The sequence below is a fragment of the Etheostoma spectabile genome, chromosome 24, assembly GCF_008692095.1.
Source record: "Etheostoma spectabile isolate EspeVRDwgs_2016 chromosome 24, UIUC_Espe_1.0, whole genome shotgun sequence".
Lineage (NCBI taxonomy): Eukaryota > Metazoa > Chordata > Actinopteri > Perciformes > Percidae > Etheostoma > Etheostoma spectabile.
In genome coordinates, this window is record NC_045756.1 from 15236791 (window position 1) to 15254431 (window position 17641).

At 37.4% G+C, this 17641-nt stretch overlaps 1 protein-coding gene and 1 non-coding gene across 3 annotated transcripts in view; both read right to left on the reverse strand.

Moving 5' to 3' along the window:
• Positions 1–287: 287 nt before the first annotated feature.
• Positions 288–360, reverse strand: trnar-ccg (transfer RNA arginine (anticodon CCG)). The gene has a single exon. It is a non-coding gene; the product is annotated as a tRNA-Arg (tRNA).
• Positions 361–10425: 10065 nt separating this feature from the next.
• sonb (SON DNA and RNA binding protein b) overlaps positions 10426–17641 on the reverse strand; it is a 39439-nt gene continuing 32223 nt past the window's right edge. For both annotated transcript variants that reach the window (XR_004327863.1, XM_032505896.1), the window contains 3 exons: positions 15790–15905; positions 13264–13365; positions 10426–11834 (listed from right to left, as the gene is read on the reverse strand). Coding sequence is in view for 1 of the 2 variants with exons in the window: in XM_032505896.1 (XP_032361787.1) it covers positions 11757–11834; positions 13264–13365; positions 15790–15905 (296 nt within the window). In the remaining variant the exon portion in view is untranslated. The remainder of the gene's footprint in view (positions 11835–13263; positions 13366–15789; positions 15906–17641) is intronic.

Sequence of the window (17641 nt, forward strand, 5' to 3'; positions counted from 1 at the left end):
GACTTTCCTCTACCCACCAGCTGTGTAATACTTTATATTTAATATTATTGATACTACAGTGCAACCCACCAACTATGCAGTATTTTATACTTTTGATAATACTGTGCAGTTTCACAAATGTGCAATATCTGTATACTGTGCAAAATCATTACTCCACACTGTATATAAAATAATGCTCATCTTTGTTGTTAGATCTCTTTCACGTACTAGTTGGCACTGGAAAAGGAGTTACTCTTAATCTACTCGCACTCAATTTTTGTCATATTTAACACAAACACAATGCTGCTTGACCCAGGTGGGACTTGAACCCACAATCCCCAGCTTCGGAGGCTGATGCCTTATCCATTAGGCCACTGGGCCACCCTGCTCTTGAAGAGTCATATCAATCACATGATCAAGACCATATGTCTGTAGCATCATTACCAAGTGTAAAATACTCTACTTTTCATGAGCACAGCCCTGCATTTTGTAGCTGATCAAGAGGGTTTTTTAAACCCTATGCTATTTAGAGTAAGAAGTGAAGACCTATAAAGGAACATTTAATCAATTCAATTCAATTCAATTCAATTTTATTTATAGTATCAATTCATAACAAGAGACATCTCGAGACACTTTACAGATAGAGCAGGTCTAGACCACATTCCACAATTTACAAGGACCCAACAGTTCTAGTAGTTTCCTCCAGAGAAAGCAACAGTGCGACAGTCCTTCACTTTATCACATATATAACATTCATATTCAGAGTCACTAATATTGGATTGACTAGACAGGAAGGTATGAATAATTTTGATCTGAAAAGTAACTCCAGCTGTGATAAAAATAGAGTAAAAAGTACCTCTAAAATGCAGTGGAGTGGAAGTAAAAGGGGCATTCTAAAGTAAAGTACATATACCTCAAATGTGTACTTTAGAACGGTCCTTGAGTAAGCCCCAACCTCCTCAAGTCCTGGGAACGCCCCTGCCTGGCATCTATCAGTATCCATTGTTATTTGAAACAATCATGACATTCACACATACCTAAACCATGTCCTTTATGTTTATGTTTAGGTATTATTTGAGACGCATTATGCAAAGTCAAACACAAAGATGAATTAAAGAAGGTTTATATAATTTTACAAAATTATTTTTTAACACAGCAGGAGAGCAGGTGAGGAGTCACAGAGAAAAGGACAGGTAGTACATAAAAAGGTTGAGAGATGGCCATGATTATATTCACAATTCATATTGTCAACATTCATGTCCAGATGTTTCGGGATCAATTTAACCTTGTCTGTATTTTTTAGATTGGGGCTCACTCGGTGCAACGTTTAACCTGATTCTCATGTATTACTGATTGACAGACCATGTCATTGTCAACTGACATGGTTTTGAAGCTTTTGTTATTATATGTTTGTTCTCCGTCTTAAAATGCACATTTTAACCCTTGTGTGGTGTTCAGGGTCTGTGGGACCAATGACAAATGCTGCTATCTATTATTTCTTCTAACTCAAACTCATTGGCCTTGGCTCATTTTCTGTGAAGAACATAGAAAATAACAATGACTGCACACGGTACACCCCCCCTTCACATAACTATTACATATGAGGTGTTCAAGTCTAATAATTGTGTAATAACAACTATAAAACTATGTTGTCTTTTTGCACCTGCTATTCCCACTCAAAGTTACAACATTGTTACAATTCAAGCACTTTCACCTGTTCTGATTACTTTCTAAGACAAAAGTACCAATAATGATCCCAAATCTTATTTCTACTTTTATTCTTTACCTTTTTTAGAATTGAATTTCCTTGTTTTCCCACAAAAAACGATTATATGATCAAAAGTGATCTCACAGGGGCAAATGGCAAATATGAACCATGAACGATGTATGTATCATTGGTAATAGAGCTAAAGTAAACATCTGTTAAGTATTTTTAATAATGTGGTGGATCCACCAGACCAGACCAGATCTTTTTTTTTGTCACAAAAAATGGTCCGTCGAAATAAGCGCTGAAAAATGTCAACATTAAAAATATCAAAAAACTCGAAAACATTGAAAAAGTGAGAAGAATGTGAGAAAAAGCAATAACAATGTTGAAAAAACTTTTTTTTTTCATGGTTGACGGAAGCCAACACAAGGGTTAAGTGTGTTTAAAATAGTATTGAGTAAAAGTTGACATATTTTGGGGTGTATTATTCAATTTCATAGCATTTGAAAAAATAAAATAAGTAGTTTTGAAATGGTATTGTAGTATTATCCATCAACATCCATTCCTTTAATTTTAGTCTTAATAATTCCTAATTTCTGCTTTTCTAACTCAAACATTAGGTATAATTTCCTATAAATCAGGTTTATTGACCATAAATTCCAAAAATAACTGTAAAACTAAAGTTAATAAGTTAGCGTTACGTAGTGTAGAAAAAACGGTTTTAAAAAATGGGACAAAAACCTACGAAAATGTTAAAAACATTGATAAAAAGAGTCAACAAAAGTGTTGATTTTCTATTTTGACGGGAAAACGACACAAGGGTTATTCTTGCTGATTTTGTATTCTATTTCCTTGTTTATATTTATGGATCGAAGTAAAAAGAGTATTTAACATTTTTGCATTGTTGCATCATAAGGGACAATGTGCATAACATTAGGAGTGGTTAGCTCTAAGTGGATTCTTTTACTAATCTCTGTTTTTACTGAATATCTGCGTTGTATGTACAGTATGTCTAAATATTTTCACAGGCCTAAAACCTTTTGTGGATTGAAACTGAAATATTGCTGATTTAGTAGTTCTGTCCTAATTATGCTTTTAAATAAAAGTTCAACTCAGGTACATCCACAAAAAGAGTCTAGATTACATTTTGGCTTTGACCCTTGTGTCGTCTTCCCATCCAAATGGAAAATCCACACTTTTGTTGATGCTTTTTATCAACGTTTTTAACATTTTCGTACGTTTTTGTCCAATGTTTTTCACTTTTTTGACATTTAACACTACACATCACTAACTTGTTAACTTTAGTTTTACAGTTATTTTTGGAAATTATGGTCAATAAACCTCATTTTTAGGAAATTATACCTAATGTTTGAGTTAGAAAAGCAGAAATTAGGAATTGTTTAGACTACAAATTATAGGAACGTATGTTTTATGGATAATCACAGACTGGAATATGTCAACTTTTACTCTATACTATTTCAAGTTTTTTCAACATTATCATCACTTTTTCCCACATTTTTGTCCCTTTTTCAATGTTGCGGGTGAGTTTTTTTGATATTTTTAATGTTGACATTTTCAGCGCTTATTTCAACGGCCCACTTTTTGTGACAATAAAAATGAACTGAAAATGTGTCAGTTTGACCCAAGGACAACATGAGGGCTAAACAATTTTTTTTTCAAATGCTATGAAATTGAATAAGACGCCCCAAAATTAATGAAAGTAGAGATCTGTACTTGCCAAAGAGCGTTGTGTGAAATCACTTATGTTATTTTAGGTCATTAAAAAGAACAATGATATGGGAAAACGGGTCAATTTAACCCGAGGACGACATAAGGGTTAAGAACATGCAGGTAAAATTCACTCGGCTACAAATTTGACACCAAATAGAAATGGCTGAGATTTCAACCACAGTATGCCTGTGTCTGATTTTATGGTTCCTGTGCTCCATCTACTTTTAGTGGAGAGAATATCGGTACCCCCATTCACAAAAATCAACAACAGAAAAACGGTTGCATTCCTTTGCCCCTATCACAACCTAAATACATGCAATCTAAACACATTTGATGGCAAAATCCCCAGTTATTTGCCATGTGACATCTTTAACATATAGCAACAATGGTTGTTATTATTAATTAGTGTTCCCCACAAGACAAAATCTTGAATCTGTTAAAATACGAAGACATACTCACCATGTCTGTGTCTGATGTTATCCTATTGAAATCTCTGCCCACAATGGTGCATGTGTAGAATTTACTAAATACTGCTCTCTCTCTCTCTCTCTCTCTCTCTCTCTCTCTCTCTCTCTCTCTCTCTCTCTCTCTCTCTCTCTATACGGAAGTGACCAAGAAGCCTACAATGGCCACATGGGAGTGTCTCCAAAAGCAACCCAATCGTACACAACCATATTGAAATTTCCAACTTTACAGCTGATATAAAAACATGTACTATGGAGCTAGATTAGAAAAAATTTAAAATTAGAACATAAATGATCTGAGAGAAGAAGAAAAAAAACGTTCTCTCAAAAAATGCATTTTATGAGAGAAAAAAACTATTTGAGAGGAAATGTTCACACCAATAGCAAAAAATAATAACTAAAAAAAGTTTCAATAAAAATTTGAAATTTTGAAAATTATTTCTGATGGATATGAATCTCTTAAAACACTTTTTTAAACTCTCAAACATACATTTTTTTCTCAGAAATAATTTGGAAAATTTCAAATTTATATTTTAACCTTTTTTAGTTTTAAACATTATAAAACAATTTTCATTAAAAAGTGATTTTTATTCAAAAAAATATTTGAGAGAAAAAGTTTTTATACCAATGGCAAAAAACAATACCTAAAAAAAGTTTAAACAAAAAATTTGAAATTTTTCAAATTGTTTCTGAGGGAAAAAATCTCTCAAAATATTTTTTTAAACTCTCAAACTTATATCTGTTGCTATCAGTGTGAAAAAAAATCTCAATTTTTTAATTTAAAATTTGGATTTTAACTTTTTTTCCTCTCAAATGTTTTTTTTTCTCTCATAAAATGATTTTTTTTGCTATCAGTGTGATAACTTTTTTCTCTCAAACCTTTTTCCTTATTTTCATGCATGTAATAAAGAAACAAAAAACTCCATAGTTTACAAAAAACAGTTTCACCCGTTTCAATTAAACCAAGGATTAGAGTCGTTTATAATTAAGGGCATGACTGCTTTGAGTGACACATGGGTGCCCTGAGCTTCATGCCAGGTGGGCTTGTTTCAACAACCTGGGCACGGTCAGTCCTCAAAACGGTGTGAAGCGGGGTGCAACAAGCTTTTCCGTCCTTGGGTGGGTGTGTCAGAGATGTCACCCAATCAGGTGTCAGCCTCTGCAGAATCGGACTTGCTCTGACGTCATGCACACGTGGGAAGGGATAGCCTCGCCAGATCAAGGCGGCAGCAGGCGCAAGAAGTTGCTTTCCACCGGCTGCTAGACCCAGGGCATGATGGGAAACGCCTGGCTCTCAGCTGATCTAACTGGTTCAGAATGGACTCAACGTGGTATACAAACTTATTGTTGAGGGATTTTAATTGCTATATGTCTGATTCTTATTTAAAGGCTTATTCTGTACAGAATACATGTTGTTCACTGATATGAATGTAGTAATGTGCTGTATTTATATAGCGCCTTTCTAGTCTTAACAACTACTCAAAGCACTTTTACATCATACAGGATACATCCACACACATGCCTTCAGATCAGATATATCAGATAAACTCTCACACAACTTCACACTCTGATGTGCAACTCGGGGTTCAGTGTCTTGCCCAAGGACACTTTGACGTGGGACTGCAGGGCCAGGGATCGAACCACCAATCTTCCGATTAGCAGGCAACCGCTCTACTACTGAGCTACAGCCGCCCATACAGATGTCAACAAGTCAGAGAGAAATCCATTTCAGTTCAGATTACAGATCATCTACAGTCTGCTGGTTATTAACATCAGCAACAGATCGCATGTAGAGCATTTTGACAGCTACTCTATCTTAATAAAAACAACTGGAGACTGTGTACCAGCTGATGAAGCCTATAGGTCTGGTAAAATTTTATTAAATCAGAATCGGATCTAACAGGATGTGTGTTGCTGTGACTTCCTGTTCAGCCTGAAGGCCGATGGAAACGGCTGTAAACTGTCCGACTTGACCATGACCTTTTGTCACTGCCCACTGCTGCTGTCTCCAGTTCATCTCGAACGAGCCTAATGGCTCTTCAAAAACCTATGGGTGACGTCACCGAGACAACGCCCATGTTTTTAGAGTCTATGGTTTAACCCGTGTTGTCTGGAACAAGATAGTTAGGGTTACAAGTTTAAACTGTGCCTGTGGTCTAGTCTAAAGCTCAGTTGCTATGTCTTCTATAAATCACTAACGTGCCACTAGAGATCATCACCATCATATCTGAGAGAATCAGTAATCAGTTAAACTAGTCCGGCTTAATGGATGTAAATGGACTGTATGTACATAGCGCTTTTCTAGTCTTAACGACTACTCAAAGCACTTTTACATAGTATAGGAACCATTCAAGGGGCCACCTGCTCATCAGATACACACTCACACTCACACTACTTTAGGGAGTATTTCTTAGTCACATAGTTTTCAGATTTATCTATCATATAATCAAGAATATAATAAAACTAAAGGGAGACTTGGCATACAGCCCGATCCGGTTGGGGAGAGTTCTAGCCGGCCGGGCTGGAGCTCTCTTTACTGTTCTCTCTTGGTTTTGTTGTAATAATAGTTTTAGACAGCTGGGAACTTATTTGATACGTGAGCTCCTCTCTCTCTATCTTTCATCTTTTCATTTATGTGCATCCATGTCCCAGAAATGTTGTTACTAACCTAGCTCTGGGGAGTCATTCCCCGGAGTCCTTATGTTCTTTTTTCCCAGCATGTTCCTTGGATCAGAGAGGCTCCAAACTCAGGGTAGCAGCTGTCGCTTGGTCCCGCTCCATGTTCTGTGATGCCATGTTCAACTGCTACACTGCAGTGCCTGCTAGTCGCTACGTCCTGCTACGTCCTGCTACGTCCTGCTACGTCCTGCTACGTCCTGCTGTGCCTTGTAATGCCGCACAGCGTCCTGCTATGCCCTGACTACACAAAGAACTGCTACAAACTACTAATTTTTTTATTTGTTATTGCCACTCTTCATTCTAACCCCACGGCCGTCAGACGCCGCCTACCAAGAGCCGGGTCTGTCCCAGGTTTCTGTCTAAAAGGAAGTTTTTCCTGCTCTTTTGCTTGCTCTGGAGGAGACTACTTGAACTGTTGGGTCCTTGTAAATTTGGAGTGTGGTCTATTGTGTAGTGTCTTGAGATAACTCTTGTTATGAATTGATACTATAAATAAAATTAAATTGAACTGAATTGAATCTACACAACTCGGGTTCTCGCCCAAGGACACTTCAATATGGGACTGCAGGACCTGATATCTCCGCTATCAGGGCTTAGCGCTGCCCAGGACGATTGTGATTGGTTTAATGAAATACAATAAAGCCAAGCCTTATTTTCCACTATGCCAGAATAGATAGCAGGGTAGTCAGACCATACTGGCAATGCAAGACTAAACCACGGTTAAATCAATCCACAACCAAAAACCACGGATTAGGATACCGGTACCATCAGGGATGGAATTACCACATGCACTATACCCGGAAACATACAATGTAAGAAGCAGTAAAGGAGGCAAATGGACAATGGGAAGAAAGTGGAACTACAATTCATGGAGGGCAACCCCAGAAGTATGTGGCGTGGTCTAAGAAACGGTGACAGATTACAAGCCCAGCCCCTCCTCCCTTTCAAGTGCTGATGCATTAATAGCAAGAAACATTTTCTATGCTCATTTTGAGGCCTCAGCAGCCAAAAAGCAGAAACTATGACTGGGTGCATCGCTCACACCTACAGTATCTGACATCAGGGGGGCTGTCAGGCGTGTGAACACCAAGAAACCAGTGAAGGAATCAGGACTGTAAGATTTCACACCTCAAAAAATAAAAATATGTATGTATGACAACAGGGTGCACAAGTATACATTACAATGAACAGCATAAAGTAATCATTTCAAGTCAATTTCCAAATTTTAGTCAATTTGTTAAAACAATTTATAGCAAGTGCTTGCACTAATGTTTTGACTTAATGGGATGTTTACAATGTGACAATGAAACATAAACATGACGCAAAAGTACTATAAAAACACTTATTCAAGACCTAAATGAACAGAAGAGCAACATGTCCTTATGCCATAGTTAGGATACATATTGCTAACACTGGTATTGTAAAAAAACGTGCCAGTTTGCGGCTGCCTGTTGTTGTATTCAGAAATGTATAACAATAATAATAATGTGCAATGAAAAAGAGCTTTTTTTTTACATGCTCTCTTGTTATTTCCGCATAACTGATACATGTCGGAATGGAAAGTCAGCTAAATCCATAATTAGTCCATTTTCACCCTCCCATTAATATAAAAATAATACTGACATTGGTTTATTGCGCCAGGGTACCTTATCCCAGGAGCTTGTTCTTCAGTGTCATGTATTTTTTTTTTTTAAGATAATATTTTGGGGCTTTTCCATTCATTAGATCGTTAGAGTGGATAGACAGTAAAGTGTGTGTGGGGGGGGGGGGGGGGGATGACATGCAGCAAAGGGCCGCAGCTTCCAGCCGCTGCTGCACAGGACTCCTACATAGGGCTCACTGAGTAGTAGCCCCCCTCCGGCTGAAGCCTGGAGCGTCCCGAATCATGCCATCCCATCTCATGCCGAGGCGTCTCCAACGGTAAGTTCAGAGGGTCAAAAATATAACATCGCTAATTATTTTCCAGATGGAGTCACGGGTAAGTTCGCCAGCACGTTTGTTGCAATCAATTGAAAACTGCGGTAATTATTTTGGAAAGTAGAATTTTGGGGACGTCACCAGGCGGGATGGCATGAGATGGGATGGCGTGACACGGGACGCTCCAGGCTGCAGCCATACAGTCTGGACTGGGTCAGGGTTAAGTATTTTGAAGATTGTTTGAAACATTTTGGGTCCAATTCCATGAATAGGTGTGTAAATTGTAATTTCCCATAGGGGATCCATAAAGAGTATAAGCCATGTCCTGATTAGGTTGCTTTGTCTCCAATCTTAGTAGAGAAAATACGATATATTCCTCTCCTCTGTTCCCAACCATCGTAGGACCCCTTGTCCCATCCCATCGATTGAGCAACATGTTCGGGTTTCCCAAAGAGCAAGGAGACATGAGAAGGGTCAAAGGACAAGACCATTTGGTGCTCTAATGAGTATTTCTGGCAGCAGACGGTGTCTGTGGAATTGAGGTAAAATATACTACAGTGCGTGTTAATAGTAATGAATGAACATATCACGGCGCTACATCGTGGCTTTTTTGGACATCGGTGAACTCTATTGCACAAATATATATCATGATCTGGATGTACGCAAAGCAAGGAAAATATTATTCTGATGATCTAAATTGTTGTCTTCATAACTTGAGTACAGATTAAATAAAAACAATTCCATCTGTGCAACAAGTGGGGAGCAATGCTTTTTTTAAGGATCATTTTTCTAAGTTACGGACATATTTTTTTGTGATGTCGGGTTGATTTTTTGTTGTTGTAACACTCACTTTGGCCACCAGAGGCTGAAGTGCACCACTACCCCATGTTCTAAAAGATTTCTTTCTTTTGTTTTTCAGGCAAACGTAGATTAAAATACATTTCTAACCCCCCAAAAAACACACCACAGTAATGTGACATTAGTTGCTACCACAATATATGTACCTTGTGTTTAGAGTGCATGGAGAAATTAAAACTCACCTGGAAGAAATGATGAACGCTTTGACCCTCCTGTTGTCCTCGGGGACAAATTTGTCCCCTTTTCAAAAAGTATCTAAGTCAGAAATTTGGGTTTCCTTCAACCAAAATGTAAAAAAAAAAATAACATGGACGGTTCCATATGACGCTCCTCACAAGTTAATTATCGTTTCATAGCATTTTAAGAAGAAAAAAGATTTAAGAACACTGAAAAAACAGACAAATGTAGGGGGAAAAAAACATCAAAAACGCAGAAAAAACAACAAAGACATTGTAAAAAGTGAGAAAAAACTTCAGGAAGTTAGAAATTGTCAAAAAGTGTCAGAGAAAGCTTCAAGAACTTCGACAAAATTGACAGAACTTCGGGAAAAGTGACCCAGAAATAATTGTTGGTCAACCATGCAAATTTTTTGTTTTTCTGGGTCAAAATTGAAACCTTTGTTGCTTTTCCCCCTGATGTTTTTGTCAATTTTTTTCTGTGCCTTTTTGTGTATTTTTTGGGACATTTTAGTCACTTTTTTCAATGGTCTTTCATAAAAACAGTTTTTGGAATGCTATAAAATTTAACAAAATATTCCAAAATGAAACACAGCAGTGGGCTGATCATTGTGTGAAACAATCCGCGTTATTTTTCTGAAATTTTGGTTGAAAGACATTTTTTTTTTCTTCCAAAATGGGTCAAATTTAACCCAAGGACAACACAAGGGTTAACATGAGTAGGGGTGCACTACTGCCTCCTGTGGCTGAAATGAGTATTACAACAAATAAAGAGTCACCTGTCACCTGACAACTTTGTGTCCACCTGTTTCACAGATGCAGGCATTTTTGGCCTTTGATAGGACAGCTGAAGACAGGTAATGGAGGTGAGAGAGGGGGGGGGGAATAGATTAGAAAGATTATATAAGAAAGATTCTGGCAAAGCCTTTTATTCACCTATTCTTATATCATAAACAAGAGAGAAAACAAGTTAGATCAGACTTGGAAAATGGATCCCAATGTTTTTTTCTCAGTTGCCTCTCAGGGCTTCCGTACATAATACTTCTCAGCAGGCCCAGTTTGTTGGTTGGCTTTGGTCTATTTATTACATTTGTCAACAATAAGAAACATCTAAAAAGAGCATCTACAGTACAGATCGTCCCTTGGTCAGAAATGTTCAGAACAAAAAAGTTTCTGACTCATAAGTAACATTCTCCACACCTGCCTTATACACAGTATGCTCAGAGTAAAACAGATTGTTATAGGCAGTAGTTTATCCATTTGGGATGGTACACTTGAATCTTGAAGTATTTTTCTTTTCTTACCGCCCGTGGTTAAAACATTTTGTTTAGTTTCCATCATACAAGAGTAAAATGATGACTTTACACAATCAGTGGGCTGGGTGTCAGAGGGAAACCACAGCAGATAACCCACCTCTGAAACATCTGGCAGTGTTTACAGGGTACTTTACGGGTAAATCGCCCAGTTGAATCTCAAAAAGAAGCAGCCGACAGCGCGTGTATACTGGAGGACTGAAATGGAGGTCAGCACCCTGCTAAGTCGTAGAAACGGTGACATTTATAAGAAGCTTAAATCACATTAACCATAGGCATGTTAGCCAAAAACACATTTTGGCTTCCTCTACTACATAACATAAATATAATCTTTATTCAGTTTACACATTTTTAGAGGGTTAGTTCCATAAAATTTAACAGCTTCTTGTATGAGAACATTTTTTTTTTTTTTTAAGAAAGAGGCCAAGCCACAAATGTAATATCAACCAAAAAGTTCACCAACTGGACATTTATAGAGATATTCATTTTCTCAATCCATTGCTGTGAAACTGGTCTCTGTTCTAGGGTTATACTTGGTCAGCTGATACACATCAGGCTGAAATGCTACTAGATCATACATACATACATACATATATACATACATACATGCCATCCACTTTTAATATGGTGGAGACTCTTTCGCAGTCCTAAAAACCCGGCAAAAAAATATCTGCCACTCTGTCAAGAACGTAGTTTAAAAGAAAATAGGACGTTGGTGGCTCTGTAACAAGACACTCCGCGTCATCTGAAGCCAGACTCACTGTCCGGTGCCTGGAGTATTTGTTGACTTTTGAATATGCTGTTTTAATAAGTGACCAGAGTGGAAATGATGGACCGGTTATTAAGCAGGACTCAAAAAATCCCTTTCTGTCCCACAACTGAAGAGAGAATGGACTACGTAGAGTGTGTCAGTCCCTCTATTGTGTGGAGTCTATGTAGAAAACAGGGGGCCAGTAGACGCGGCAGTGAAGACGGGGCCGGTGTAGAGTCCTGGTCCATCAGCAGGAACCTAGGGACAAAATGAAGGACATTTGAATTAATGTGATGTTTCATGATTAGCACATGAAAACACATTTATTAAATGTACACCAAGTAAATTTAAATGATAAATAACACAAAATCTGGTTAAGTAAAACCACTGGGACACAACTAACCCTGTTCTGGATTAATCTGAGTGGTCATGCAGCACAAATAACTGAATAATTTAATAATAAAATTAGACGGTGGGCCAGTATTATCGGCCGGTATTAGGCATTTCCTGATCTATCGGTATCGGCATTTATAACGGCTGATGAAATATATATATCATTTTAAATATTCCTTCATCAGAATCATTTATAATGACAAATAAATTATTCTGATATGAATATTTACAAAATAAAAATGGCCGGTCAACCATGTTATGAGTGTGTGTGTTGCATAGTCTGTCCATCAGAGGACGATCTACAACGTCCCTGTTGGCAAAACCGATTATATCTTTTTTTTGTCATTGTGTTTTTGTTCAAAGGCCTTTAAGTTTTATAGCTAAGTTTCTTTATAAAAAATATTTATCAGAACTTTAATATATTTTGATGTTCCTCCGTTCTGTTCTGTTCAATAAATCAAAACAAATTGTTATCATTGTAGTGAGACCTCATAAATAACTACAAATAACTAATGTTAGGAAAGTCTGTTAATGTTTTTGGTACACGTTTCTGGATTTATTTATTTTTTAATATATATATATATATCCAAATATTTGTATCAGTATAGGCCGTTTCTGTGTCTGTTTTTCCATACGTTTCTGTGCCATCTATGTCTGTTTTTCCATAAATTCTTCTCCTGAAATCTTTTCTTCCTGCTTAGCAAATCTGCCATCATAACAGCAATGTGCCAAGGTACACCCCCACCTGGCTTTCAAAGGGAATGGGAGACAACCTCCGATTGGTTGATTGCATGTGACGCCCAGAACACACCTATGTATAAATGTCTAAATGCACCTGTGCCAGGCTCTTCACGCCGTGCACTTAGATCGGTAAAATAGGGCCTAAATGTTCACACTGGATGTTACAGTAATCATGATCATTAACAAAGCACTCTGGGTAATAACCCATATTGACAGCTGGCCCGCCAAATCACTCACACTAGAGAACTTTTCCCCCTTTGGTCCCCCTACAGGTTGTCTCATTGGACCACAACTGAACTTAATTTCATGACAATCCATTGATTAGACCTCAACCTTTATCTTAGTTTTGATAGAAGGAGATGTTTTAATGACATTTAAGCAGTATTTAAGATACTTTTATGTAAATACAGCACGTGTACTTTTTGCATTTACATGTATATTAAAATGCTTGCTCTTGGAACTTACAGCATGGGGAATATCCAAACAGAGACAGTACAGGTAAAACAAATTGATATATAATATATTCTGCTTGTATGACTGTTTTCAGTATTACCTCTCCCAGAGCCTGCAGTGCTACTGTAGCTGCCATGGCCTTGGCATGTTTCTTATTGGGACTAGCCGTCTGGGGTTGGTAGTCCACGCCATTCACTGTGACCTGGAGACAACAAAACACATGGACCGAGGATCCAACATCAGAATGTAACCAGCAGATGCAATAAATGAAAACTGCCTGTGATTGAGAACAGGGATTAGAATAAGTGAGTGAAGCACACCTCATGCAGTCATTTAAAATACAAAAAGAAATCTATTTTATTGCTTTAAATCTGAACTGTTTTGCGTTTCCAAGTTGGAAACCAAGTCCATTTTGGCCCTGATCTGAACTTGATCATGTGGACTAGTTAATAACGGCATGTAGGGCTGGGCAATATGTCGCTATTATATCAAGATCATGATATGAGACTAGATGTCATCTTCGATTTTGGATATTGCAATATTGTGATATGGCATGAGTGTTGTCTTTTCCTGGTTTTAAAGGCTGCATTACAGTAAATTGGTGTGATTTTCTGAACTTACCAGACTGTTTTAGCAGTTCTATTATTTGCCTACTTTCATTAAATTCACAATAGTGAAGATTATTTATCTTAACCTTCATGTTGTCCTCGGGTCAAATTGACATTTTTTCTTATTTCAATGTTCTTTTTAACTACCCAATGGTAATTACCCCAAATAACATGATTAACTCCACACAATGCTCTTTTGATGGGTCATTTTGGGGTGTCTTATTCAATTTCATAGCACTTAAATAAAATAAGTAGTTTTGAAATAGTATTGCAGTATTATCCATCAACATACTTTCCTTTAATTTGAGTCTAAATAATTCCTAATTTCTGCTTTAATAACTCAAATATTAGGTATAATTTCTTATAAATGAAGTTTATTGACGATGAATTCCAAAAATAACTGTAAAACTAAAGTTAATAAGTTAGTGTCATGTATGTTGAAAACGTCGGAAAAAGTGACAAACATGGGGAAAAAAGCGTCAAAAGTGATGGAAAAGGACAAAAACGGAAGAAAAAATTTAAAAACATTAATAAAAAGCGTCGACAAAATTGTTAATTTTCAATTTTGACGGGAAGACAACACACGGGTTAAATCTAAGTGTGAGGATATTCTGTAAAAGCATCAGTAGTCAAAGGTACAATATTGACGGTAATTTCAATACCGAGGTATTTGGTCAAAAATATCGTGATATCTGATTTTCTCCATATCGCCCAGCCCTAACAGCATGGAATATACATTTGCATCATTCAGAAAATGCACTGCAAATACAAAAAACTTATCACACCAGAAAATTAAACATTGCCATGGTTATGACTCATTTTGCTATAGTGAGGATGAAACATCCAGTTTTCTTCCAATTGAACTGACGCTCTAATCATTACACAGATAGAAGTTTATATAATACAGGTGTTGGTCGTCTTGCTCTTAGTACGTCTTACAATTTATATCTACACTATTTTAAGATTAAGCTCTTAAAAATAAAAAACAACTATCACAAATGTCAAAGTAACAGACATTTAGCTTTGAGTCGGACAACTGTCTACTATAGTAAAATATTGGATGTATTTTTCGCCCTGCATATGAATGCAATGGTAAAATCAGTCTGTCAGTTGTTTGGTCCACTACTTGGGTCCAGACTGAAATATCTAAAAAATATCTTAAAAAAATGATGCGTTAATTTGTGACATTAGTGATCCGCTAGCGAAATATTGCAACATCTACAACATGAACTGGGACAAAATGTGGTACAGACACTCATGGTTTCCAGACAATTAATTCTCCTAGCGCCACAATGAGGCTGACATTTGTGGTTGTGAGTGATATTTCTTTACATTGGATTGCCATGAAATTGACTTTTCCCATTGTCAGTGTCCAATACTTGGGTTTATGACCAATTATCAAATATAAAAAATATTCACTTCAGCTTAACTTTGTGTTTACGACCTGGGTTCAAATCCGACCTGCGTGTCAACTCCCATCTCTCGCCCCCTTTCCTGTCTATCCACTGTCGCCAATAAAGGGAAAAGCCCCCCAAAAATAATGAAAAAAAATACTTTGTGTTTAGTGCTAATTAGCCAAGCAATATATCTGCTTAGCATCAGTATCTTAGTATTTTGTTCAAAGCATCGCTTTGCATTGCTGTCAGATGATGATGAAATTAATACAGAATTTCTTTAAATCTGATATCCCCAAATGCAGATTAAAGATGCAAACACATTTTTAGATTTGATTATTTTTGGGGCCTTTTAGGCCTTTACTTGACAGGACAGCTGAAGAATGAATGGGGATCGAGAGAGGGGGAATGACATGCAGCAAAGGGCCGAAGGTTGGAGTCTAACCCGGGCCCGCTGCGTCGAGGAGTAAGCCTCTAGATATGGGCGCCCGCTCTACCAACTGAGATATCCGGGCGCCCGAGATGCAAACACTTTTGACAGCAGGAGGACGAACCTCAAAGGTCCAACACGTAAGTAGCTAATGAAAAGGAATAAGGCTGACACACAGAATCAAAATGACCCACCTTGAAGAGGAAATTCTTTCGGTGGTCAGGACCGCTGTGATGGACCATGACAAAGTCTGGCTGCATTATCCGTTTCTTGTTACACAGCTCAATGAGAGCAGACACCGGGTGCTTCCCTGTGCACAGACAAAAGGACAGAGTAAGATGAAGGGGCACACAAATATTCTACGGAGATGTCCTGGAGAAGTTGAATTCATTATTGGAATATTCATACACTTCACTTAACATTTCTGTGACAGTGGCTAATAGTTGCACCTTATGAGGTCATAAGGGGCAAGGTTCTGGCTCTAGTAGCAGTAATTCTGCACCAAGGCTGAATTTTGGGAAAGAGATTTCAGATACAGTATTAGGGGACCACTAAGGTCTATATAAAAGAGACTTCAGATACTGTATTAGGGGACCAATATGGTCTATATAAAAGAGACTTCAGATACAGTATTAGGGGACCACTAAGGTCTATATAAAAGAGACTTCAGATACAGTATTAGGGGACCACTAAGGTCTATTTAAAAGAGACTTCAGATACAGTATTAGGGACCACTAAGGTCTATATTAAAGAGACTTCAGATCCAGTATTAGGGGGCCACTAAGGTCTATATAAAAGAGACCTCAGATACAGTGTTAGGGGACCACTAAGGTCTATATAAAAGCATCCAAAGACCACCATATTTCCTAATTTCTCCTTTGCTAACTCAAACATTAGGTATAATTTCGTAAAAAAAAAATTAGGTTTATTGACCATAAATTCCAAAAATAACTGTAAAACTAAAGTTAGTGAGTATTTCAGTAGTAGTTCAAATCAAAAGTGACAAGTGTTGAAAAAAAGAGACAAAAACGAAAGAAAAAGTTCAAAACGTTGATAAAAAGTGTTAACAAAAGTGTTGATTTTCAATTTTGACGGGGAAGACAACACAAGGGTTAACATCTGGGGCAACTGTACTCTTCCATACTCTAAGAATTGTTCGAGCAGCTTTCAAAACTTTTAAAACCCCTCATTCATATATAGATATAGTTCAAGCGCACATTCTTTCAATTTGAGCGCATTTCTCTAATTGCTAGTTCCTATTTTGTGATAATTTCCCTAAGGGGAACTATGCAGTTTTTTAGCTTGATTTACCTTAATTGAACAGCTTCGGAGTCATTGGAATGGTTATATGACTTTTTTTGAGTTGAATGGTCGTCTCGCTCCCTCCTAGCGCCTGTGAGCGAAAAAAACCACCCTTGCATCTTTGGGACGGTGAGTCGCTGGACTCGGCTTCAGGAACCACAATTACGAATAAAGCAAATGGCATTTGGCGCTAGCATATAGCCTAGCTTGATGTCTGTAAACTAACAGATTTTCTTTATAGAGTTCAGCTAGATTGAACGACAGATTTTGGTGCGTGTATATTTACAGACACCACATTGATTTCGATTGTTGAAGAAAAACCAACATCCCCTCCATATGGCTCCTACACCTACCACTTCAATTTCCTCGTTGAATGTGGATTCTACAATTCTAGATGAAGTACTGGCCCTGGGGCTAGATTGGTTATTTCTCCAGATCAGATGGGCTTTAATAAAAACAGGTATTGCTTTTCTAATATCAGACAACCACCCGTGTGAATGTTTCTCTGTTATTGTTGTAAAAAGAAAACTTGAATCCATGAATAAAACACACAAAAGTGATACATTCAGAAGCTGCTCACTTGTTCAATAATAGAACGCTGCTCGGCTGTTTACGGTTCAGAATGAAAGGATAGCAATATTGTGATTTTTCAAAAAGTGACATTAATCCTTTCTCATTCCTTCCAAGAGCAACACGAAAGATTGCCGTCTGAAAGTAACATTAAAGGTCCCATGGCATGAAAAT